Consider the following 13,287-nt stretch of genomic DNA (forward strand, 5'->3'; position numbering starts at 1 on the left):
TAAACCTGCGGACAGAAAAGATCAGAAACTTAACAGCAGCTAGAACACGTTAAATGTGATTGTTCAGTTTCTGATATAACTTCACCATTAATGGAAATGATTGTTTAATGTGTTAAATGAGATTATTTGAGAATGTTTCCACAAACTTTAAAACAGAAGCAGCAGAAACGGATGTGATCTTTAAAGCTGGACCTTCAGTCAGATGAACTCTTACAGGAAGCTCAAAGTGTCTGTGGTGGATTCAGTCGAGCTCAGCCAGGCCGCTGCTCACCAGAGGAAGATGGATCAGCTCTCCGTCTTCGTTGTACAGCAGCACAGTGAGCTCCGGCTCTCGAGTCTGAACAGACGAGGACAGACTCAGTGTGGGAAGTGAAGCCAGCGATGATGCATTCTGTGTAATGCCCATCGGGGGGCGACTCCCCCGGCTGAAAACGGTCACCTTCATGAAAAGACGCCTCAAAAACACGTCAGTCACATTGTGCGTTTCTTACCACAACAGAGGCGGTGACGTTGCTGTGTAGCAGGTCGATCATTTCCATGGCAGCCTTCACGCTCCACCCGGGGCTGTAGGGCAGCACGTCCTCCTGCCGGGTGACGCTCGGAGCCTTGAAGCCGGCGACTTTGACCTTGAGCGCCCGCAACGGGAACCTTAGCAGCTCGGCCGGCATCTGACGCAGCCTGACAGGAAGTGACAGAGCATCAGGACCAACACGTCAACATTCCTGTCCCAGCCTCGGCCCTTTTAGTGGCCCTGTTACGGGTCTTCACCACATCTGAACAGAATGAGTCTGATTACTGAGAAACGTCTGATACAAAAGTCATTTAAAGAAATCAGAGAAAGCTCCTCAAAGCCGCAGAGAGTACACCTCCATGTTTTAATCGCAGTTTGTGTCTTTCTTCTATATAATCCCCGTTTTCCGTACGTCACCAGCTTGCTGCTGACTTCTTGTGACTCACCGTCTGACTGGCAGAGTGTCGTCCGAGCCGAAGTCGACGTGTTGGACCAGGATCATGACGGGATCTACGCTGGTGATCTTCATCAGCTTGGCCCGGTAATACTTCCCGTCGCTGTACTTGGCCAGACACGGCCTGCCTGCAGACCAGGAGCAGAAAGTCAGGTCGGTCTCTTCACAACAGGCGTCCTGATATGTGACTGCTGGAGCAAACCTGACAGACATGAATCTGCTGAATTCTTTGACCATGAAAACACAAACGGCTCTTTTAATTGTCTTTTATTGTACGTCCTTCCTCACTTGGTCCTCAGTCCGAAGCTCTTTGAACTGAACCCATCGTTATAAAAAGTGCTAGAAAAGTAGAATTTCCCCGACTGATGATGAGATGATGATGTTAACTATGTGGAAAACACAGCGAGCTGTTACCGTAAGAGAAGTGGGACAGCTGAGACAGGCTGTTGATGTTCGTGTTGATCCTGGTCAGAGCCTCGTCCAGCTCCACGTCTGCTGTCCCCTCCAGAGGCCACAGGAACAGCTGCAGGGGAGACACACACATTCAGCACTTATGTAAGAGTGACAACAACGACACAACTGAAACACATTTGTGCTGAATGCAGTTACCTCGTTGGGGGTCCACAGGTGCTTGACTCGGACCTGAAACCGCTCTCCCTCCTGTGGCAGGTTTGGGTAAATAAAGCGCCCCAGGACTGGCTCCTCGGGGCCCCTGAGACCCTGGAAACACAGAATCTGCATCAGTCCACAGCTTCAGCTCCAGGCTGACTCCTGTTCACTTCATTTTCATATTCAATCAGCTATGAGCTTAAAGCGAGTTTTGGCTGCTTTTCAAATCCATTTTCTGGCCTTCACTCCAAACGTATACCTCAGTGTCGATGTCCCAGTCATCCAGGAACTGTGCAGGAGGCATCTCTGAGTGTCCCTGCAGAGACACACAGATGTTCCTGTGTACATTACAGCAGCACTGCTTTGTCCTGAGAACGCACACACACACACACACACCTGTGCTGAGATGGTCCGGTCCATGGAGGCATGTTCATGGTGACACAGGATCCTGCTGAGGCTGAGGCCGTCCAGAAAGAGCTCCACTGTGAGGGGCTCCCTCGGGTCAGCTGGCAGCTCCTGACACAAACACACAAACACACACACACATTACATATACTAAGGTTACATCTTGTATATGCGGTTTGTTTTGTGACGCAGATTGTTTGTATTTTCTGGAAAAGGCCAAAACAAACTCCCACCGAGGCGACCAAAGAAATGGAGAAAGTCGGTCGGTCAGTGTAACTTTACCACGACTTGCACGTCCACACATCGGTTCAGCAACACCTCCATCAGCAAGACCACGGCGTCCTGCTGCCACCTGCCGCCGACCTGAGGAGAGGACGACACGTGAACAAGGTTTACTGTGAAGCATTCACACACACACGCGCACTTACAGGGTTGACGCCGTGCAGCTGGCAGGGCATACAGAGCTGAGGAACATCATCACACAGCAGGACGGGGTACACATGGACCACGGGGATGTTCTCCACCAGGCCGTAGTCCACATACTGAACCTGGTAACACACAAACACACAAACTTTGACTTTATCGTTACTACAAAGCTGCAGGCCCACAGTGATGATGATAAACATCTCACTTGATGATTTTTGGGTTTTTTATGTTGGTCGTGCATGTATAGTGTTTCCCCCCCCCGCCCAGACCTTGACATGACCTCCCAGCAGCTCCAGCCGCTGTCCTCGGTACCACAACATGTCTGGGCCAATGACGGCGCAGCCCTGGACGGACTTCCAGGTGTAGGGCTTCTGTTTGGGCAGCGTCTTCATGCTCTGCTGAATCCGCTCCCTGAGCTGCTCCAGCTGACACTCTGATACAGAGACACACTTCTCTGACCACCAAATTCAAATAAATTCATCCTTCAGTCCACCTGAATCATTGTGACAAAGCTGCAGAAGTTAATGTCTGCATCAACGAAGTGATGTTCACCTGCGTACTGCGTTCTGATGTAAATCAAACCATCGTCTCCGACTGCAGACACGTTCATCTGGAAGTGACCCAGACACGGCAGCTCTGGGGGGAGATAGAGCGGAGTCTTCACCTGTAAACACAAACAGGAGACAACCTGAAATTTTCAGTAGATTGTGACACCTTGAGACTTCTGAGATCATATCTGAAATGAAATTGCCAGTTCCTCAGTGTGTGTGTGTGTGCGATCACCTTCTCAGCAGACATGATGCTGCGTGGAGCTGGTTTTGGAGGGACGGATGTGGAAATGACGGTGGTTTGGGAGGAAAAGGGATAGAGAGGAGTACTTGTCTTCTCTCCAGCAGAACTAACAGTTTGTGTGTCTGTCACTGGATTTTGAGAATCATTTTCTGTGGGCTTCTGAAGGACAGCATCTCTGCTTAAAAACAAACACACAAAAACATTTGCCTAACATCAAAAACTAAATATCAAAAGCAGAAACAAAAGTAAATAGAACATGTAAAAAAAAAAAAAAAAAAAAAAGATGTGTTGATAAAGTAAAAAAACAAAAAAACAAAAAACAAAAAACGACAATGTTTAGATTCTTATTCATCATAAATCATGAAGAATTGTTTAAAGACACAAAGAACAGCAGGTCTTTGAGTAGATGCTGTGGCCGCTACAGAAACCTGATCTCAACCTGATTTTGGGTGCACCTCACTCTGCTTTTTGTGCCTACAGCTTTTCACAGTGTTTTCTGATGTTGTTAAGGCCAGCACACACGACACACAAACACACATGCACGCACATACACAGACCTTTGCTTTCTCTCCCTGAGAGCAAGGCCCTCGCTGACCAGAAAGTCTGCAATACTGACAAACTGTCCCATCTTGTTTGAGCAGAACAGAGTGACCGGCGCTGGACGCTGTGCTGGATCTGTCAGCTCCTGGACAACAAGAGAGGTGAGACACACACAGACACACACCGACACTAGGTCACTAAAGTAAGAAACACACAGGTGGACAAGCTCAGACTGAGAAACTCAAAATGTACAAAAACAGAATGTTTTGGCATGAGGACCTTGAAGGTCATAACAGCCGAGGCTCCTGTCAGGTAGTGGGAGAACAGGTCACAGGCTGTAGCCGTCCATGTGGATCGGCCTCCTGCTGGTCTGGAAGAGAGAAAGGAGAGCGAGAAAACGTGAGCTACTATCACACACAACCACCAAAACTGTGCAGCAGCTGTCACAAGGACAGTGGATTTGAATCAACCACCACATTGTGCTTTAATCATTGCATGTGAGAGTGTGTGTGTGTAACCTGATGTCGGTGAGCGTGCACTCCAGTGCCAGAGAGCCGATCATAGAGGTCGGCAGCAGCCGCAGGGTGCTGGTGTGGAGCTTCACCTTGTTGCCATGGTCACAGCGCATCACCTGACAACAACCAGCAGAAACCGGGAAACAGAGTCACTATTACTGATTCAGATGAGCTCAAATCGTTACAGCATAAAGTGAATCAAGTCAGTCAAGATCCACAAAGAGAAAAATATTAAAACTATTATAACTATTGATGCCGGTGGAAACAGCTTTTATACCTCCACAACGTTGCTGGACGTGACATCAGAGCAGATCTGTCCTCTCTCCCAAACCCCGTTAATCTGAGCAGCACAGTACTCGTCTACCTTCCACGTCACATCTCCAGGTTCCATGAGCGCACACTCCTTCTTTACCAGCTCACATACTCTGAACGACACGGACAGATGTGATCACAGAGCTGAATAAACGCTGTATGTATTTACAGACAGATCTGGTGCTCGGCCTGTTTCAAGGATTTTAACTGCAGACCTTTTGAGCTGAGAGTCGTTCTGGGTGAGCTGGACGTAGAAGCTGCTCGGGGAGTTCACGTGGCAGACTCTCACTTTCAGGTCTTTGGGCTGGGCTGGGAGCTTCAGCTGAGGATGGAACTCCTGCAGCTCCTCATCCTGTTCTCCGGGGGCTTTTCGGTCCGGGGTATCAGGACCCTCTGTGGCTGACATGACATCAAGTGGAGGGTCCCATATGGCAGAGTCATCAGCAGGAGGCTTGGCCTGCCTGGACTTACGACTGATGAAAGGAAGGATTGGGAGAGGAGGGAAAGACGTCAACTCAAATAAAGAGTATTCATAGACTAAATATCTGCAGGACACAATACCAGACAACGCACATGTATTTAAATTATTAGATTAGGTAATTTATGGCTGCTTTCTTCTTTTAAACGCTTTAAATTAAGTCTCACTCGTCTTTGAAGCAGGCCAGATCCTCTTTGACCAGGACTTCAGCAATGTCAGACAGAGGTCCGTTCAGACTGCTCTCAAATATTTCGATAGGCAGCGGCTCAGTCTTGGGGACTTTCCCTGGAGGGGTAAAGGGAAGAAAATAAAACTAGTGGAAAAACACAGAAGTACTTTCAGTATTAAAAATACAAGCGTACTATCTCACATGCACACAGAGTACCTGTAGCCACAATAGTGATCAGCTTCTGGTGAGCCAGGCTGATGAATCTGTTGGTACAGGCCTCACTCCAAGTCTCTCCATCAGCAGGAATCACATTTGACAAACAACAGTGTATTGCCTGGACAGAAGAAGAAGAAAGTCCTATTAACTTAACCAAATAAACATCCAAGTAAATAAAATGTGTGCATCATTGAGAAAAAAAAATCTCTAAGTAATCTAATGTATGCATATTTTAATGAGCACCTGGAAAGTCTGCTGGGATTTTACTGTTTTCCTGTCATGCAAGTAACAAAGCAGTTGATCAAATGTTCTCACCTTGGAAGGAAGAGCAAAGAACTCATCCTTGATCTTCCTTAAGTCGCTGACCGACACGATTTTCTTATTGCCAAAATCTACAAACCGCACTTCCACTTTTCTGCCCCCTGGATGACCTGTGTGCACACAAATACACACAAAAGGAGGCAAAAGTTTGTCTTTAACATGCTTTATTCGTGATGACCCACCTGATGTAGACCCTGTCAAAGTCTGTATGTATATCCACTCAACCTGCGAGCGGTCATAATGTTTTTGCTCATCGGAGTAAAAGGTAAAACAGTAAAAGGAATTGGATGAAATGAGTGTCTTTTATTTGTTGTGATTGTTTAGAAAGGCACATAAACTCAGCCAACACTCACCTACGACCTGAGCTCTGTACCACAGCTTGTCGTCATAGCAGGCGACACAGGCCTGTCCGATCACAGGGCAGTAGATGGAGAGGTCATCTTGTCCGGTCATTGTTGTCGCACTGTAACACTCCTGGAGTTTGGCTGAGAGCAACAAGGACTCCATGTTGTCGACCTGGTGGGGCGGGGTGAGTTGGGGAGCAGAAGCAGAGTAAAAAGTTTGGAAAACTATAAAGAAATAACAGTAAAAAGTCTGTCAAAGCCCAACTAAAATCAGATCAGCCACATCCCTTAAAGTCCAGAAAGAAATATTTGGATGAAATGTAGCTTTTATTATTTTATATTAATATTTATAGTGAAAATGTTCCAAGTTCAGTTGTAAATAGCCTAAACTTATTGATATCAAATCAAACCAATGGAAGAATGAAAAACTAAAAGGGAGTGTTTCCCTTCCTTCCTAAAATGTTAACCTTCATATTTTCTCTTCTAACCACAAGGCCTTCATGTCACTCACTAATTTTAACTATACCCCTGAAATCTGAGCAGCTTTATGGATATCACATATATGGTGGGTTTGTTTAGTACCAGCTGGATGTAGAAGTCTGCAGGGTTGTTGATGTGGGACACCACAGCATTGAGCTCTGTGTTGACCTTGGGATAGAGCGGGGGGTAGTACAGCAGGGGCCTCCCGCTCTGCGTCACCGGAGAATAAAACCTATCAGCACAAAGCACAGAGCCGGAGCTCTCCACCAGCAGAACCTGACGATTTGATCTCCATACTTTTTGACTGACGATCATTTCATCACATTAATTGTTGATCCAGAAACATACTTGGCCACTTCAATGAAAACGAGATACTCTCTGACGGAGATGGGGACGTCACTGGACTGATCCATGGGCGCTTTCCTCAGGTCCACCAGCAGAGAGTCTCTGTCCTGACCAAAAGGCCTCATCTCCACCGCTGCGGAGCCGACCACGCTGCAGAACTCTACCCGCGCCTCTTCACTCCAGCCTTTTGTCTGAACACACAACGAACAAACACGCTACTTAACAACAATGAAAAGTGACACTACATCTCTTTCAGAGGTGTTTGTGCTGCCTGATGATCCGCGACAATCTCCATGACAAAGCAGACATTATGTTCAAAGGGCTGGTAGTCTATCATCACAATGCTGAGGATTGAAACAGTTTGGATTAAAATCTTTGTGCTGCAAGTCACACCAAAGTCTAATCAGATCATCATGAAATCGTTTTCTCATAATTAAGACTTTTTCAAAAAGATTTGAATTTGTGGTCAGTGTGAAACCAGTGTTTCCTTCATTATCTGAAAATCCGTGCAAAAATAAGGCATAACCAAAAAAAAAAAACAAATTATAGACTGAAACATAACATATTTTATAAAATTCCTTTCTCAGTGTTACTTTTAGTCGTTTGCATTTGAGATCGTCCTCCACTATGGTGGCAAGTAGTTTCCTAAAACAGAACTGTTTCTCTATCTGTAGAGGATATAAATAAAGAATACAGATAGGGGAGCAACATAAATCTCTTACCAGGTCATATGGGACCAGATCCTTGAGGCAACATCTGATGGCCTGAGGAGCAAAGTGACCCAGCTCCACATTCAGGGCCTCCCCCACCTTCCTCAGGCTCTGGTTCACAGTATTTAGTGAAGACTCAGTGGCCACTTTCTCACTGCAACAGATGAAAAAGACGACTAGATTCTGCATATATATATACAAATAATATATACAGATAAAAGCAACTTTTCAGTGTATAAATCAAATGTCTGTTAGATGTCTCTAAGAAGTGTATACATGTTTAAAAACACACAGCTGTGCAGGAACAACAAAAACTATTTTTCATTCTTGGGGTTCCTTCGAGATGAAAATCTGAAAACACCTGGGTAGCTGTTGATTTTGCCTGGAGGCAAGAACTGATGAAGCAGTGAGGACGCTATGCTGGATAGCTGGAATGAAAGCCAAATTGCTCTGGAGGGGTTTAAATGGACCATATCTGTAAAGTAATAAATCTCTACACCTTCCTGAGCTGCGGCTCCATTTTTAACCAGAAAGAAACAATGACATGTGACATCCTTCCATTTTCATGTCTACCTGTGAAGGATGAGGCTTTTGGTGAGGCCATAGTCCAGGAGGAAGACACGTACACTAGCTAGCTGAGTAACTTTGCAAGTTTTCACAGCCTCCCCACAGCCAATCTGCAAGATTTCGACCATTATGGCCCGAGTCCAGAGGCCCTCCTTCCATTTCACAAAGATCAAGGAGCCTGGAGAGGAGCAGAGGAACACAAGAAGAAGTAGAATCTGTCACCGTGGAGGAAAAAAAACAAAACAAATTTTCTCCATTCTTTTCTTCAATACACCATCAGTATCATCAACCTGTTTCCACTGTATCACCGGAAGTGAAGCAGCTGCTGTCTCTGCAGCAGAAGCGGTTGATCTTCCTGGACAGGATCTCACTCTCTCTCTTTTCGGCTACGTAACGAACATAGAAGTGACTTGGATTCACAACGTAGGTGACTACCACCCACTGGGTAACTGGGATGTAAGAGCAGAAACAAACATTATGAAAGTATGAAAACTGGGTTGCAAAGGAGAGGGAATAAATGTTAAAAATTAACATCACAACCTACCATTCCTCCTATTGCCAAAAATCTGATTTCTTTTTTTCCTGTGGACTCTCCATTTGTCATTAGCCAGCTCTGGGCCGGTTGGAGGAAGAGCTGCAGAAGCAGATTACAGCTTCTCATCAGTGCATCATAGGCAATTTAATATTCTGATTGTCCTTACTTACTTAAGTGAGATTAAATTGAGGTATTTATGACATACATGACCCACCGGGCTCTTGTCTCTCCTCTAAGACCTCCTCTACAATCAGATCTGGAGATCCTAAGTCGGAGCCTGAGCTGTGGCGAGAGCCGCTGGATCTGCGTCGAGGTTGCAGGCTTGGGGAGGAGTCGCCCGGGCTCCCACTGCTCTGCTTTTGTGGGGACGGAGGCTTCTTGCAGCTGGGTGAGATACAGTCCCTACCCTCCAAACTCTGCAGCCAGGATTTCCTGTTGTGGCTGCCTGGGAAGAGGCCTTTAGTTGGAGACTCGGACAAGCTGTAAGGCAGGGGAAAAATAAAAGAGTCTTTCTTGTGCCGATACACAAAATTGTCTAAATTAATCTTAAAAAAAAAAATAAATCTTCAATTATATTTAAAGTAAATACCACACTGACAAAAAAAAATATATGGAAGTAGTTTGCCTAGTTTTAAGATGGAACAACAGTCAATTATACACAAGAACATTGTTTTATGTTGTGATATCTGAGGTGGCACAGATGAGAGAAACTCTCCTCGTGGCCATTACTGTGATGAAGTTTATGATATGAGTTCCAGATTAAAGACACACAGAAGCAACAGCTTTTATCAGTTTTCATCACCAGGTGAAGCCACATGACACATTAGAGGATAGTTACTGCTTTGGGTCGCTGACTTCCATCTTCAGAGACAACACAAGACTCTGGTTGAGGTTTTCAGACTGGAAAACGCAGCTAGAACACAAACATACATAATCAAATTCAAAATTAATAGACGAGAAACTTGTCACTTATGTGCATCAGGCGCCAACAAAAACCGTTACAGGGCAAAGAGAATGAGGGATGTGTCTAACAGTAACTCATTTCTATTGTGATGCATTGAGTCCCATTCATATATTGTTGCAGCAGATGTGTCAGGTGACAAACCTCAGTCCAGAGCTCATAGTAACGCACTTCATATCAAAGCACTGCTTATCCACAGGAGCCTGCAATGTCTCCATGACCTAAAACCCACATCACAGTTTTATCAAATCTAACTTACAAGGAAACATCTGTTTGCCTGCACATAAGCATGACCTTTCATACCTTATCCAGGGTGCAGTACTGCTCCAAGAAGGGGACCCGGCGTACTTCTCTGGCCATCTGTATAGCAAGCTCCAGGGCTTTCATCCTCTCCTGGACCCGGCTCACTTCAGCTTGGCTGGTGGAGAACTGTGCCTCCAGTTTTGTCAGCTGAATCAACTGTACATCCCGCCTGTTGAAAAAAGATATTCCAGACATTAATATAAATATTGCTCTCCAGAATTAACTGAGAACACTTTTCAGAAAAATAAAATATTTGAAGAAGCAAGAATTGTGCAAAATATTAAGAAAGCATCATAAGCTTTTAGCATCCATACCACTTTTGGATAGTGTGCAAAGCTTTGTCTGCAGCTTGCTTTATCTCCATCTCCAGTCGAGCTCTCTCTTTAGTCACCTGTTCCTCCAGTCCAGTTTTCAGAGTCTACATGAATTAAACACAGCATGGAGGACTCACTGATTTACTACTTTCTTTGTGACATTTCAGAATATTTACTTTCCTTTAGTTTGTTTATTTTGGATCCGGTGCAGCTTTTACCTCATGGATGTGTTCCAGTTGGGCAACATTCTCTGCAGCCTGGACCAACGCCTCATCCACTGCCCTCTCAGTCTTCTCAATATCAGCTGGCTGATTAAAATATACCCAAAAAGCCTCTTTTGAACAAAACATTTTCCTGAAACTTGTTCACAACATCTTGACTGAAACACACGAGGAGCCATTTGTCACACCAACTCTTTTGCTGCTTTTTATCTCAGTTGCTTGAAACTTGCAGCGCTGAACTTTAATGCCATATCAAATGACATACATAATATATGCCTAAGGTAACAAGGGTCTTTGGTAGCAGGATAAAATGTATTTCCTATCAGCAACCTCTGTGATCACCCAAACATACCTCTTCCATATCTTGGGTATTGGCCTTATATTTTGGGAATGATGGTGTGTTTTTCTTTCTGCGGGGTCTTGGTCTGTCACACTGGAGGCTTCAAGAGATGTCAACACAAAAAAGTATGAAAGAAATTACCTGCTTCCAATGCCTACTACATTATTAAACGAGGTGGAGGCAACAGAGTGGGTCATTTTTTACCTTTTCTTTTTGTTCATTTTTGCCGTGTAGATGAGGCCAATAATTCTGCTGTCTTCCTGCAGAGAATACACCCCACCTTCAGGGAGCGTGGACTTAACCTGAGGAGGAATTGAACTCTTTCAGTGTCCATTCACACTTCAATACACACCACATAGACAAATACACAATTTTTAACCAAATTCAACTGCTTGAATTGCAGGAATTAGATGAATTGTAATTTACTTCACACTCTGGACACGTAATGATGTTGTCGCTCTGAATGGTCCGCAGACAAGATGTACAGTAGATATGACCACATAAGAGCAGTCGAGGCAGGTTGCCGTCAATTTCATCCTCTGAAAGTGAAAACAAGATGCACTCAAAAAGTTAAACTAACCCATAATAAGGACAGACAGCAAGACTGCCATGTTGGTGTAATAAGTGTAAAAGCACAGCATGTTCACTTTAAATGACTTACAATCATCTCTGCTTTCTAAGTAATAAAAAAAATTAACACTTGAAGATGAGGATTTACACAGGACAGAAAAACTTTAACATTTCATAATGACCTGCTTTGCTGGATAAATTAAATCCAATCATCTAGTTCAAAAGAATAAACAAACACAAATAATACTTAACTTTCAAATTGTCCTTTTTAAACATACACATTAAACACCACTTAAAGAAACAGGATATTCCTATCTCCGCATTAAATACGTAAATTCAAACGCATTAAGGTTAAATGAAGACATTTTAAAGGGTATGAAGGACACATGGGAAGCTGTTAGTTGCAGTTTTATTGATTAAAACAGTAAACAGTTAACACGTTTGTTGTTGGACTCCAACATGTCCGCTCTCACTTGGGCGCCACATTTTCAGTGTTTTATTTAAGGAGCAAAAATACAACAACGACAATCTACAGACGCCAAATGTGTAAATGATGGTCAAATAAGTCGCATTAGTCATGTTTGAACAGAAACATCCAGTTTCTTATTTTTAATTTTACCATTTAAACACCTGCTAATAGATGCTAACTGATTAGCTGCTGCTAGCAAGTTAGCAGACGCCATTTAGCGACTATAGCTGATTTATCACCGAAAACGGAGCAGAAAGCCCAAATTATCCTACCAGGCAGAGTGAAGACCTCTCCGCAGAATTTGCACAAGACAGCACTGGGAATGTTGACCCTAATGTCCATTTTTAATAACTAAAAAATTATTTTTTTATCTCTTTATTTTCTGTTTGTTCGCTCTCAAACGACAGGGTGCGTTCACTTGTCTCTATCACGTGACAGCGCAGGTGCGTTCAAGGCCCGTGGTGCAGAGCGCCATCGTCTGTCGGATGAATATTTTAATTTTCAAAAAGATTTTTAATAATTCAGGCTTGATCTTTTCATGTGAGTTTTTTTGCTCACAGGAAGTATGTGATACAATGCACAGCACCGATAATAGCAACACGTACTTCATGTGCAGTTAAATTGAAAAAACATAGACAGTATATTATATTTATTGACTCTTCAACCATTTTCTCATATCTCCAAATCGTAGATGGACAATAAAGGTTCAAATTTGGATTAAAACTGTCTCAGAGATGTTGACATGTTTCTATTATTATATGAAAATACAGTCAGTTATTACATTTCGTATTAAAAACACCCATTATATATTTAAGAGTAAAAAAGTATAAAAAAGAAAACTGAGTTCTAATCATGTGCTTTTGTTTTTTGGACACTTGGAGGCGCCAAAGACTAAAGCAGGGACACAAGTGATGGTGATCTGATGGACTCACAAAGACCAGCAGGCAAAAACCACAGAGCTCTTCATTTGTGCAAATGATCACTTTATTCAAGGATCTATATATCTGCAATATGCAGCTTCAGCTTCAAATGCTGAACATCAGCGTTTTGTCTACAGTGTGACCCCTCGTCTTTGACTAAACCCCACAGGTGATGGTGTGTGGTTACTTTGGAGGATATTTATCTGTAAAATGGCACTTTTACTTATTTTGCATTGTGTTTGCTGTGTTTGAATAAGATAAATTATGCCCGTGTTATAATCTGTTGTTTGTCCTCATTCATTTGTTCTTTATTGTTTGTTTGTTTGTTTATTTTTCTATTATCTAGATTCCCTCAGCATTGCTGTGTTGTGTGATACATTCCTTTGTTTCCTTTTGAACCAATTGCGAGGCTGCAGAGCAGACGTAACGACAGCATGTCGGTCCTGTCTTCCATCTGAGC

General features: G+C 43.7%; 1 protein-coding gene across 1 annotated transcript; it reads right to left on the reverse strand.

The window, feature by feature from the left end:
* Positions 1-241: 241 nt before the first annotated feature.
* On the reverse strand, positions 242-12,249 carry rnf17 (ring finger protein 17). Its single transcript, XM_029530751.1, has 37 exons — positions 12,180-12,249; positions 11,295-11,407; positions 11,073-11,170; positions 10,881-10,968; positions 10,526-10,615; positions 10,308-10,411; positions 9,994-10,162; positions 9,835-9,911; positions 9,568-9,642; positions 8,944-9,209; positions 8,754-8,828; positions 8,485-8,643; positions 8,201-8,372; positions 7,640-7,781; positions 6,921-7,108; positions 6,675-6,804; positions 6,102-6,264; positions 5,743-5,858; positions 5,428-5,545; positions 5,210-5,327; positions 4,780-5,037; positions 4,530-4,677; positions 4,256-4,368; positions 4,017-4,107; positions 3,755-3,882; positions 3,189-3,372; positions 2,958-3,069; positions 2,675-2,838; positions 2,408-2,527; positions 2,262-2,342; positions 1,965-2,090; positions 1,834-1,878; positions 1,575-1,685; positions 1,380-1,488; positions 958-1,093; positions 492-678; positions 242-337 (listed from the first exon to the last, which is right to left on the reverse strand). The coding sequence occupies exons 1-37, from the start codon at positions 12,247-12,249 to the stop codon at positions 242-244; spliced, it is 4,740 nt and encodes a 1,579-aa protein (XP_029386611.1).
* Between the last annotated feature and the right edge of the window lie 1,038 nt (positions 12,250-13,287).

The sequence above is a fragment of the Echeneis naucrates genome, chromosome 21, assembly GCF_900963305.1.
Source record: "Echeneis naucrates chromosome 21, fEcheNa1.1, whole genome shotgun sequence".
Lineage (NCBI taxonomy): Eukaryota > Metazoa > Chordata > Actinopteri > Carangiformes > Echeneidae > Echeneis > Echeneis naucrates.